This window comes from Neopsephotus bourkii, unplaced genomic scaffold (genome assembly GCF_033783945.1).
Source record: "Neopsephotus bourkii isolate Nb327-2 ecotype Australia unplaced genomic scaffold, CSIRO-AGI_Nbou_v1 NB_1797, whole genome shotgun sequence".
Lineage (NCBI taxonomy): Eukaryota > Metazoa > Chordata > Aves > Psittaciformes > Psittacidae > Neopsephotus > Neopsephotus bourkii.
This window is the reverse complement of record NW_026902270.1, coordinates 446,428-459,388: the sequence shown is the minus strand read 5'-3', so window position 1 is coordinate 459,388 and position 12,961 is coordinate 446,428. Positions and strand designations below refer to the sequence as shown.

The window sequence follows — 12,961 nt, the reverse complement described above, 5'->3', positions numbered from 1 at the left end:
TAGTAGGGAACACTGGTGGGTTGGCACATATCAAATCTATGATTCCAGAAGAATTCTACCTTCTATTTTTGCAGTTACTCATGTTTCTTTTCCAATATTCCTTATAAAATTAAAACCAGTAATTTGCACTGCTTGCTCTGAAAATGCTCCATCTCACCCATTTATTTTTTTGTCAGTTTATGGTTTATGTTACGGAGCTTGCATGAGTTAAATGGAGATTTGTTTCTTTTTTCTGCCTATGTGAACTGCTTTCAAGCCGTGTGCATGTGTGTTCTTAGATGTGACTGCATTAGGTAAAGTATTAGGTAAGCAGCACTTACCAACGACACAAGCCCTCAGGTCAGCTGGAGAATCTGGAGTAACTGCAATAACCCTGAAAATCCCTGCTCGATGGGAGGCAAGGCAACCTGCAAATGCAAACCCACACAATCTGCTTATGATACAAACACTCATGTAGACTGAAGTTACAACAGCTTATGCATGGCATCTTCAAAGAGTCTGTTCTCACAGCTTGAATTAGAAAAACTTGTCTGGGCATATTAGACAGCTGACCACAGACTTCTGAGTGACTCTGCTAGGACCTAAGCACACAGAACTGCCTAGGAGCTACTATGCATTATAATCAGCAAGGAAATCATTCAAGCACTATGACCAGAATAACTAAAGTAGCATTATCCAAATACGAAGACCAGTGAATGATTATACTTGCTCAGGGCTCTCGTACTTACTTAAATATTTGGGATAAAAATATTCCTGCAAAAAGAAAAATAAAGAGTAAGAAAAATTGAAGGCAGATAAAATTACAGCAAAATATATCACTGAATGAATACTAAAATGTATTGGTATTATTACTGCAAAAGAAGTAAAAAAGACAAAGTCATTTTGAGTCATAGGCCAAGTTTTCTATATCACCATTGTTTAGGCTAAGACAGTGGATTATTCAATAAATGCAAGACTCTGTAGAGAGATTAAGATACTGCACTGAGTTGGACACTTCTAAAGTGAAAGTAATGAAAATTAATTGGGTGTCAAAATGACTCTGAAAGTTATCTCTTTAAATGGGAAGATCTTGACCGATGTTGTTATTGGACGCATAGCAGCATCCTTTAATTCCCTTTTCACCCAAGAATAAAAACCCCTGGAATAGATTGAACATCTTACATGCAATTCATTCCAAATGAAGTGAAAAGTGTTACTAAACCAGAAATTGTTAGAAGCAACTGATAATTGATTACTGAAACTATTTAAACTTAACAATCAATATATCTAAATGCATGCAATGGTATGAAAGAATACAGAACTGACATGGTTTGCAAAACAAGAATTCATTTTAACCACATATATTGTGTAATAAACCTTTTGCAGTACGAAGTTGAATGAAATATTGATATATTTTAACATATATGAATATTACTATCTATTCAATAAATACGAATATTATATTGAATGAAATCATAAATACCAAAGAATATGAAGTGAGAATGAACTGAGGAACGGACTTCTCCCCACTAGGAAGAAAGCTTGCAGTAATATGTTCAATCCCTTCATGAAAAGGGCTGCACTGCCATGCATCCTTAGTGTAAACTTTTAATTGAAGGCAACAGAGTTTCCCTAGATGGCATGCTTGCAGACAACTGTGGTCTAAAACTGGTCATCTGTACTGGAAATTAAATACCTGGTTAGCCATTCTCTTTGCTTTATGGCCTTTATTACTAATTCTGCTGGTTCCATACACAATGGAATTTCAAACTAGTTCTTGGTCTGAGTGGTGCAATCCTTTTAGCTTTGCAGTGTGAATTCTATGTGCTTCCATCTTTCCTCTGCAAGGAATGACTATCTACGTTGTGGGTATTCAGGTACTTACAGTTTCAGGATTGTTTTCAAAGATTTCCCTGGCTTCTTCCTTATTGCATAATTCTTCAATGCACTCTCTTTCTAGATTTCCTTTCTTACTTTCTTCCATAAAAGAATTTGCTCGACGTTTCCTCACCAGGAACTGAGAGGCATACTGCTGTGATAAAACTTAGCAGAAACAAAAAGAGCTCTGTTACTGTTTGTTTGTTAGTTAAACAGCTGAAAATCGGTGAGCACTGAACAAATATGAGAATCTAGCACAAAAATCTGAATTAAATCCTTAATCAGGATTCTATATATTCTCTCTCTATATATTATATAATATATATTATAGATATTCTAGCTGTTCTCTATCATTTTGGAAAATGTGGGCAAGAAAACCTAGGATTCTGTTTTCTTTATGTGGGGTAGCTGGTTCTAACCAAAAGAAAGGTTTGTAAAATGCTGTGCCTAAAGTGTAATTGAAATACCATATTCAGGACAAGATTTTTTTAGTAGGGTTTTTTTTTAAGCTATGGGTATTACAAAGTGAGATATGTGACCAACAAGGGGAAAAAAAGATGTGAAGCCTTTTATATTACCTGTTTCGTTGATCTAGGAATAAATGCTCTGATCCTATTTAACTTAAGTGAGACCAAAAATGTCCCTTATAATTGCAAAACAGGTGAGAAGATATCTTGAGAAATACCAAGACAACCTACAAATACCTTCACATTTTACCAAGATAAAATACAATCTTAGCTAACTTTTATATTTCAGACCCATCACAAGTCATTACTTACTTTTACTGTATCTTATTATTGTTATTTTATTGACTTTTACACAAATGGTAAAACAAGTGAGTTGAGAAATTATACTACAAATGAAATTTGTCTGCTTCAATGTTCTTTGTAGAGCACACAGCTCTACAGGGAAAACAACTAAATCAGACTGCCTGTTAGCTTAATTTTTGGGCATACCTTGTGATTAGGAGAAAAATGGATGAGCACAATTGGAAGAAGACCAGCTGACAGGGTTAAAGAGCATGGCTGGCATATGTTAACTAGAGAGCACTACATTTCTATTCCTGCTCTTCATCAGCCTTTGCACAACTAAACCTCTCAGACTAGCACACTGTGTGAGGGTCAGGACATCTGCAGTTCAAGCCAGGTATGGTATGCATACATACTCATCACTAAGATACAAAGATCAACTCAAGCAGACATAGTCAATTCAGTACTGTTTATAAGCATGTAATACCTCAAACCCACAGCACTTTTATGAGATGTGCCACCAGCCAAGTGTCAGAGAACAGCTTCCCACTGTCTGTACACTAACAGGAAAGAAAGAACTTCAAAGGCTTATTAGAAAGAACAGCTAATGAGAACCAGAACCTGCAGCAAGATAGCTTTCAGGTGACAGATGCAATGAAAATCATACCATCCTAAACACATTTCTCAAAGGTCTCTATCAAGTGACAGGGAACACAACTGAAGCACTCTGGTGTGTAACATTGGATAATGACCTGAAGAAACCTTTCTGCTACAGCATCCTAAATGTATTTAATGTGGGATAAGCTTGTGACTCCACACTGATCTATCTGCTTTCGCTCCGGGAAGAATAATCTTCCTGGTAAGGCAACAGGTAAGATGTCCTGAGTATAAGGTGGATGCACTACAGCATACCTCCAAACTTTTGAAGCACACCTATGTCTCAACAAGCAACCAGCAACTTGCTTAGAAACGCAAGAAGTCAGCTTGTGCCCTTCCCCAGTAATACACAGTAAGTATATGAGCAGGAAGCAGTTAGGTAGTTGAAGATTCATTTTTTCTTATATATATATATGTTGATCTACATGGTGATCTTACTGGAGAATGTGAACAATTCTTTAAGGTTACAACTGATCCTCAAGGGAACTGCTCAGAGAAAGAAAAGTCTTGTCTTACTTTCTGGGCTCCCACTTCCAGAAGTTATTGGCACAAAAGAAATGATTCAAGCCTGCTTTCCTCTTCTACTCTTTGCCACTTCCACAAACCTTAACATACACCCCTAAGTACATCTCAAGTGCTGTTAATGTCTTTCAGGCGCTGGATTTGGATTCTTGGGTTGTTAAGTATCCTTCATACAGCAGTTAGGAGGAGCAACGAATTGGAAACTGCTGAAACTGTGGATCTCCTAGCCCTTTTTTCTCAATCCATCAGCCCATCACTAACATATCATAGAACAGCCCAGGCTGGAAGGAACTTCGAAAGATCATGATTCAGCCTTTCATGGGAAATGGAGCCTAGATGAGATTATCTGACACCAAGTCACATCTTAACAACCTCCAGTGACGAGGATTCTACTATGTCCCTGGGGAAGTTATTCCAGTGAGTGATTTGTCTCATTGTAAGAAAATACTTTCTTATACCAAGATGAAACCTCTCCCAGTACATCTTGTGCACATTGCCCCTTGCCTTTTCATGTGGCTCCTTGCAAAGACAGAGCCTCTGCCCTCTTTGAAGCAGACCTTTAATACTGGAATATGGCGATGAGGTCCCCTCAGTCTTGTCTTCTCCAGGGAGAACAGGACCAACCCCTTCAGTCCCTCCTCACAGGGCAGGTTCTCCAGCCCTTGGATCATCTTGGTGGCTCTCCTTTTCACTCTCTCCAGTCTGTCTTTGTCTTTCTTGAATTGCAGAGACCAGAAATGGACACAGTACTCCAGGTGTGGCCTGACAAGCGCTGAGTGACTGGGATGAACATGTCTCCATCTCTGCTGGTATTGGAGACTGGCAAAAAGCATGGCAAGATGATGGGACACGAAAGACCTCATGAAAGATCTTCTGAGCCCCATCCACACTGGAAAGCATACTCAGAAGAAGATTCTGATAATGAATTTATCACCAATTATTGCTAGAAATATCATTTTAATTAACTTGGGTAAGTGGCTGCATTTGTCATTACATAAAAGCAGACTAATAACAAGGATCTATCTGTTCCGAGGCAAAAGGAGTGACAACAAAATGATACAATCGTGCATTGCAACTGCTGATTTTGTTTACGCTGCAAATTTCTACCAGTGTGAGCAAGCTGACATAGCTTTAGGGCAGAGGCTCTGTGGGGTAGATGAGGCCTAATCCACAACTGACTGTAAACAATCTTGTTTTGACCTTTAGTGACAAGAGTTTTGTAGGGAGTAAATCACAAGAAAATTCTAAGTACATGCAGTGTTCCTGAGGACATTACACTGGATATAACACTGAGGACATTACACTAGATGTAACACTGCTGACTTCATGTCTTCAGTGCAGTGTGGTAATGGAAACGGGTCTTTCTCCTTCCATCCCAGCAGTTCAGCCTTCTCTTAAACTCACTTCCTATGACATCTGAGTTTGAATAAAATATATAACTCTATATGAATTCCATATTTTTGCTACAAATATTTCAGTTCTTATGTACAGAATTAGCAGTGTATTTATTTAACTGTTCTTTCCTTACGAAGATTATGATAAGACCTTTGTTTTAAAAAGTAATCCTGACTGCTGTTGCTGCCAGTTTGATTACCGGAAACTCCAGCCCACTCCTGACCCTGCCAAACCAATAGTTAACCCTTAATGAGCTGTGTGCTTCATTTGGTACTCACTCAAGTGTTATGGACTTCAATAACCTTACGATTTCAATAGCTGTAGTAGAGACGCTGTATAGTGATTACTTATCAAGTACCTGTTTAGAAGTTATGCTACTAAAAAAGAAAGAAAACTGGGGGAAAGGGTGAGATTCCATGGTTCCTTACAGCTGTTTTGTAGTGCAGAAGCAACTACAAACCTACCATAACTGGGCTATTTAAACATAACTTAAGAGTGCTTACCTCGTATCCCAGTTACGGAAAGCAGTCCTAGCCTACTAGTGCTCTCTCCCAGAAGCTCCTTATAAACTGAATAGGGAGTACATGCCCTACCACTGTAGAAAGTGGCATCGTCTTGTTTATACAGCTGCTATACTGCAATCAGCTCCATAACTCCAGCAACTACAGTCTCCCCAAATGCTCATCAGTGACATAAGCTTTATGCAGCCAACAAAACAAAGCAAACCAACTGCTGATGTGTGCTTGTTCCCTCTCCAACTCATCCAAAAGATGTCCTTCGCTGGATGCTGGACCAAACGCAGCTGAACTATCAGAGAAGCAACTTTCCCTTATGATTGAATGGTAAATGCTGCATTAATAAGATCTTTATGGTTTTTGTTTGTTTCTTTGGGCTTTTTTCCCCGTGGTACAGAAATCCCTGGCAATGTTCAGAGACAATGATTGGAAACTGGACTACATGGGCCATAGAAATTCTGTGTGAGTAGGACAACTTCTAATTTCTCTCTGTTCATATTAAACTGACAAGGTATGCTGTAAGCAAGATAAACGGCACAGAAAATGTGATAAAACAGGAGAAAACATTACGAAACATTTATCAGATGATTTATTTTTAGGACTTGCTCAAAAACGAATTAGAAAATGAACTTTCATCTTCCCATGCTGCTCCCTTCACACTCACAATCCCTAGCATTCAAACACACATCTGAACAGTAAACATGAGGTTTTGCTTCTGCCTGTTTAATCATTAGTAAACCATGTCAGAAGCAGCCTTACTTTGAGCTGCAGCTCTTCTTTCATTACTAAGCTCAAACATCTACGTGCAAGTAGTTCTTACCTAGCCTGGTAGGTCTGAACTTACCAACAGGCTGGGCTGCTTGCCTAGACTCCACAATAATGTCACTCTCCTGAGACCGTGATCTACTGAGTTTTTATCTCCTAGGCGACTCAAGCTCTATCTGAAGGCACACTTTCCCCTTAGCTGCAGACCTGCACTTCGGCCACAAACAGCTTCAGACCAGCCCCAAGTTACAGCTCGGCTGCCCTATCAGTCAGTAACCGCTGCGTTTCAGTGAGCAACCAAACCCGACGGGATCACGGCGCTCTAGTGGCACCTACCCGGGGAACGAGGGCCGCCCCACGACCGCCTGCGGCACCCCGTCCCAGGGCCACAGGGACCGGCGCCAGCCCCCGCCTCGGCCCCGTCGCTCCCGGCCCTGCTCGCCTTCCCCCCCCGCCATGCCTCACTCACAGGTCGCGGCCTCCGCGAGGGCGATAGCCACCGCCAGGCCCGCCAGCAGCGGGAGGCACCGCCTGCCCCGCGGGCTCATCGCTACCGGGGGGCGGCCGGGACCGGGCACGGCGCCGGGACTGCGCGGCGGCTCCTCTACGCGACGAGCAGAGGAAGCTCTGGGGGCGGGAGGGAGGGGCAGCGGGGCGGGTGGGAGGCTGGGCCGTGTCCGGGCGGCGTTGCCCTGCGGGAGCGTCAACAAGGCGCCGGGGGCAGCGCCGCGGGGGCGCGGGCGGTTCGCTCCTTATCCGCATCCGGGCGGCGCCGAGGGCCGGCTCTAGGCGGGGAGCGGCGGCAGAGGGGGACGCCGGGGGTCCGCGGGCATCCTCCGCGGCAGCGGCTCCCGGATCTTCGCACCCGTGGGTACCAAGGGGAGGACTCTGCCCTCGCCCCCTTATAGCTGATTGGCTGATGGTCCGCCGGCACCGAGGCAGCCGCCCGATTCGATTGGCTAACGGCGGGCCGGCCCTTTCTCGCCTCTCCGCCCGAGCACTGGCGTTGCGTGCCTTCGCGCTCCGCTGTTCCGATAAGTTTGTCCTTCCCCGGCTCCCGTTGCGGTAACCAGGGGTTACCGGCCTGGTTACGCGACCCCACCGCCTCGGAGATCTCGGTTTCGACCAATGAACGCCTTCGCGTGAGCAGGGCTTGTTGGGGGGAAACCGGGCACGTGACCCGGGAGCGGCCGCGTCGGTCCCGGTGCGGCGGAGCCGAGCGGAGGGGTGCGGCCTCCGCCCCGCGTTCCGCTGCCGCCGTCGCCCGGGGCAACGCCAGTCCCGCGGTGGCGGCCGAGCTGCGCGGAGCAGGTAACGGTCGGACTGCGCGGCCTCATCGCCTCGGCGGAGCGACCGGTAATGACCACAGCAGGGGGGGCGCGGAGGCTGAGAGCCTCCGCGGTTGCCGGGGTGAGATGGATGGTTGCGCGGCTCGCCCCCGGCCTGTCCCCGCCGCGGCCTGCTTTACCAGACGGGCCGTGTGTGGCCGGCGGGCGGGGGTGCTGCGGGAGCCAGGCGAGGCGAAGTTGGCAGCTCGGGGTCGGTGGGGTTGCGGCTTCGGGTGGCTGCGCCTCCGGGAGGGCCTGGGGCATCTCCCGGCGGGTGAGGTGGCCGCGGTGGAGGGGTCGCCCTGCTCAGCTGGCGAGTTTCTTAAAGCTCCGCTCCAGCCTCGTTGTATAAAACACATCGGTGCGTGTCCGCAGTGGCAGCCTCGGGCTGTGGGTCGTTGGCAGGCTGCCTGGTAGGACTTTAAGCAACGGGGAGTAGTTTTTCTCTGAAGTCCCTAATTTTATAGAAGAAAAAGCGTACTCCCATAGTGGAAGAGCGAAGCACAAGAAACATGCCCAAAACAAAGACTGGATTTTAGGGCTGCTGCTTTTTTTTTGGAAACAGAGGACGAGGTGTGGGAACTCACTTGAACTGCTAGTCTTGTAGTAACTTTTCTTTATACTAGGGCTACAAATTCTTTTATATGTAAAATTTTCTTGATACAAGATCCTACACTTGGGTTGGACCAATCCCAGGCACAGCTACAGGTTGGGCAGAGAAGAGATTCAGAGCAGCCCTGCAGAGAAGGACTTCGGGGTGTTGGTAAATGGGAAACTGAACATGAGCCAGCTTCAGTGTGCGCTTGCAGCCCAGAAAGCCAACTGTATCCTGGGCTGCATCAAAAGGAGTGTGACCAGCAGGTCGAAGGTGATCTTGCCCATCTACTCTGCTCTTGTGAGACCTCACTTGGAGTACTGTGTGCAGTTCTGGTGTCCTCAACATAAAAAGGACATGGAACTGTTGGAACAAGTCCACAGGAGTGCCATGAGGATGACCATGGGCTGGAGCACCTCCCGTATGAAGACAGGCTGAGGAAGTTGGGGCTGTTCAGCCTGGAGAAGAGAAGGCTGCATGAAGACCTCATAGCAGCCTTCCTGTATCTGAAGGGGGCATACAGGGATGCTGGGGAGGGACTCTTCATTAGGGACTGTAGTGACAGGACAAGGGGTAATGGGTTAAAACTTAAACAGGGGAAGTTTAGATTGGATATAAGGAGGAAATTCTTTCCTGTTAGGGTGGTGAGGCACTGGAATGGGTTGCCCAGGGAGGTTGTGAATGCTCCATCCCTGACAGCGTTCAAGGCCAGGTTGGGCAGAGCCTTGGATGGCATGGTTTAGTGTGAGGTGTCCCTGCCCATGGCAGGGGGGTTGGAACTTGATGATCTTAAGGTCCTTTCCAACCCTACCTATTCTATGATTATATGATTCTATGAGGAGGGTTAGCCTTAAATGTTTTTTTTTAATTATGCTTTTAAAAAAATGAAAGCATGATATGACTGAAAAAAATCTCTACTGTAAAAGACTCTTCCAAAGGCAGAACATCTAATGTGAACTCTGGGAGTGAAATGTGTAAACAGTGCTTGTTTTCCACTTTGATATGGAAGTAGATAAACTTATTCATCAGATGTCTTTGGATGTTGGACTTGCTGGTACCCAGTACTTTGGATCACATAACATATGGGCTGCTAATTATATGTAAGATGCTGATCTTAATCTAGAGTATTAAGTGATAATGCCGTTATCTGTCCTGTTTTTCTCAGTCTCTGTAGTATGGTTCTTCTGTTCTCTTACCTAAAAATGGGATCTTCGACATTCTTAGTCCTTGACACTTGTGCTGACCTTCTACCCAAATGGTATACTGGCTTAACTACAGTTTTATATCTTTCTGAGCTTGTGGGCATGTTGTTTTGCTTCGCCTCAGCAAGCATAAAGAAATTAAGCTGACTGATACAATATCTGGAGCGACTTCTGAATGTCATTAATGCAACGTATGAAATACATGTATTGTGTTCCATACATGTTTCAAAGGTCAAGTCTCTCCAAAATGGCATAATCCACTGTGATTTGCCTCCCTACTGTAATTTTCTCAGCTGTATTGAATGCCTTTTTCTCCTACAGTGGCATGTTTTGGAAGTTTTGTCACCTCCTGCCCACCCCCCTTTAGGGTTTCGTTTTTAAACAAGATTCCTCTGCTTTGACATAGCCATCCTCTGCTCTTTAGTCTTTAACAAAGTTTTCTTCATGTCATGAATCCCATTTGATCAGTATGGGCCGTATATGTGCTTTAGAGCAATTGTGTCCCGATTTGCAAACACAGCAAATCTGTATAATGTTGTTCTGTGATGATGCTCAGGCACTGAAAGTGTTATGTTTTTGTCAGGGCATTGTTCATTGAGCTGTTACATTTTGCTTTTCAGCACAGCTAGCTTGCGTAGCTGTTCTCAAAGTTAAGCTTTGTTGGTGCTGCTTGTGGGCTGAGGCACCATACACTGCATGTGGGTTTGGGGGTTTTTCTTTGGTTTGTTGGGGTTTTTTGTTTGATTCTTCAGAGACTGATTTTAATACTTGTAATAGTGGTAGTCATCTTGCTGTCCTTTTTAGGAACTCTGTACCTCTTACATTAAGTTGTCCTGTGGATAGCTCTTCTCAGGTGCTCTTGTAGAACAATATAAATATTTAAAGAGTATCTGTTGTCCCTGCTCAGGAAGAAAGGAAGAAATCTGACCTGTTTCTGACATGGAATAACAAACCCACACAAAGGCATCCTTGAATACCGCAGCTTTATGAGATCGGGAAGAGTTCTTTAGTTTCTACCTTCATAAATTGCCTAGACCATCATAGTTTGTTAGGGACAAATATGTTTATTAGGGATAGCTCCTCATTTTTTTTCCACTTTTATTGGTCTAGACTGGGGAGATGACAACTTGTAGGAAGTTGTTATAATCTTAGATTGGAGTTAGTTGTAATTGAAAATTAAAGGAATTTCTTTAAGAACAAGAAAGAATGTTGAGAAACAAACTTTAGGAAACTTGCTCTGGTAATTTGAAGTGTCAGTACTCTCAGTTAATCTGTTCATGAAAACAAGTTAGCAGTAGGGAACATCTGTCTACATCTCTAATGTGAATCTAGTTGTTTTAAGTTAAGCTGCTGATCAAAACGGGATCTAAGATTATATGAGCCTATGAGCTGAGGTGATAGAGCACATTCCTTCTTCAAGGGTTCTCTTCTCTTTGGAGATCAATATGTCATTATCCACCATCCCTTGTCCCATGCCACATATATGGATATTATTTCTCTATTCCATAACCCCCCCCACTTCCCCAAATAGAGACAGTTGATGACTTGGGCTCCATCTCTGGAGGTGGGCACGAAGGGAAGGGAAGGTGGCATGTTGGACTGTTAGTTGCCAAGACCCACTTGAATTGAGTCATCACCACACTCATGTGGTTCCTTACAAGGCTCATCCTCCTTTGGTTCAAGTGATTCCTGCTATACTGTTCCTGTAGCATACAACTCAAATCATGAGTTATTTCTCTCAAGTTTAAATCTCCTGGAGTTACACACTGGGTTTCCCCATCCTTCCACATTACCCACCAGGTGCACTTGAGCAGACATAATCCCACAAACAGCTTGACCTTATCCCAAGGGAGGAGCAACCTTAACAACCTTTTCCAACTGCTGACAAGCACTGGATTCTAATATGCAGTAAAGTAAGCAAGCCTAGTGACCATCACAGGTGCCTGCCAATTAACAACTGTAATGTGCTCAGATCAAAGCTGTCACTATCTTTAGGCCCACATTAGCACCAAGAAGAGTCTAGTGGGTTGACCCTACCCAACAGCATGCACCCAGTGACTTGCTCCTTCCAGTCTCCCACAGGATGGGGAGAAGATAGCAGGAAGATGAGAAGACTCATGAATAGAGATAATGGGGAAGGCAGAAGCTGCATGCTTAAGCAGAACGCTGGGCAGATGTTCAGCCACCTTCAAGAAAGCAGGGCCTCAGCACACTTAATGGTTCCGTGGGAAGACAAACACAATAACCAAGAACATTCCCTCTTCCTCCTCTTTTCCCTGAGCTAATTTTTGTTGTGCACTACACCACATGGCATGGAATGTCCCTCTGTCAATTGGGGATGGCTGTCCTGGCTGCATCCCCTCCCAACCTGTTGCCCGTACCAGCCTTCTGGATGCAGGGACGGAGGAGTAGGGCAGAGTGGGAAAGAGAGAAAGCCTTGGTGCTGTGCAGATACTGTCCAGTAATAGCCAAAATAGTCTTGTGTTATCAGTGTTGGTTTAGCCAAAAATACAGAGAACAGCACCGTACCTGCTGCTGTGAAGAAAATAACAGCCAGACTTGGTACATCGTCCACCAGGGAGGTTATGGGTTTGAACTCCTGGAGTAAAATTGCCCAAAGCTTGCTAGTGGAAGTCTTTACTTGGACAACTGCAGTTGTTCGCAGTAGCATTATTGTAGCTGAATAATTAAGGGAGTTTTAAAGCTTTTGCATTGTTGTGCACTTGACTGCATGGTTTGTGTAAGTTTTACCGTTTCATAGCTTAAGTGTGCATACAAAGAAATAAATATGCATGTGATCACAGTTTTTCTCTGCTGTTTGTTCCACGGAGCAACAGCAGAAAGATTAATATTCTCTGTTTCTTTATCCTGCTTGAAATGTGGGAAGTGGGATTGTAAAATTATGGAAGTGCTTGGTACTTAGATTTAATTTATTGACAATTACTATATATTAAGGTGCCAGCTCCTCAAAGTACTCACTAGAGAACCCAGTTTCCTTGTTGCGGGATCTCTTCATGTAAAAGAAATTAGCAATTAAATGACTATATTGAACAGGTAGGATGTTCTTTGTTTGCTCTTAATGTCTTATCCCGTGATGTTCTTACAAGTCTTACTCATGCTTGAAATTGGTCCTTACATTTTTGTCAACCAGCAGAGCTGTGGGATGTGTTAGTGAGGCAAGCACTGGAATATCAGTGTCTTATTGCTCTAACTTGCAGGCTTTCCTTCTGTGCAATAGTCTTGCATTATTTTTTGTATGAGCACTGTGTTACTGCCTAGATATGTAACATGGGGGCAGATGAAGCATGAGACTATCATAGGGCTGACTGAATATGACTCACTGTGAATAGACAGGCTGCTGCTAAGGAAATCGCTT

At 44.2% G+C, this 12,961-nt stretch overlaps 2 protein-coding genes and 1 long non-coding RNA gene across 7 annotated transcripts in view; 2 read left to right on the top strand and 1 right to left on the bottom strand.

Annotated features, from left to right (window-relative positions):
- Nucleotides 1–4,127, top strand: part of LOC133206521 (uncharacterized) — a 33,338-nt gene extending 29,211 nt beyond the window's left edge. Inside the window, exons 2-3 of the long non-coding RNA XR_009723802.1 lie at nucleotides 3,382–3,477; nucleotides 3,962–4,127. This is a non-coding gene — a long non-coding RNA (uncharacterized LOC133206521). The remainder of the gene's footprint in view (nucleotides 1–3,381; nucleotides 3,478–3,961) is intronic.
- PROS1 (protein S) overlaps nucleotides 1–7,199 on the bottom strand; it is a 33,559-nt gene extending 26,360 nt beyond the window's left edge. The window contains exons 1-4 of the mRNA XM_061342579.1: nucleotides 6,930–7,199; nucleotides 1,865–2,022; nucleotides 729–753; nucleotides 321–407 (exon numbers count right to left, since the gene is read on the bottom strand). Of these exons, the coding sequence (XP_061198563.1) occupies nucleotides 321–407; nucleotides 729–753; nucleotides 1,865–2,022; nucleotides 6,930–7,008 (349 nt within the window). The 5' untranslated portion in view covers nucleotides 7,009–7,199. The remainder of the gene's footprint in view (nucleotides 1–320; nucleotides 408–728; nucleotides 754–1,864; nucleotides 2,023–6,929) is intronic.
- Nucleotides 7,200–7,666: 467 nt separating this feature from the next.
- Nucleotides 7,667–12,961, top strand: part of ARL13B (ADP ribosylation factor like GTPase 13B) — a 42,132-nt gene continuing 36,837 nt past the window's right edge. For all 5 annotated transcript variants that reach the window (XM_061342570.1, XM_061342571.1, XM_061342567.1 and 2 more), the window contains exon 1: nucleotides 7,667–7,816. The gene's annotated coding sequence lies outside the window, so the exon portion shown is untranslated. The remainder of the gene's footprint in view (nucleotides 7,817–12,961) is intronic.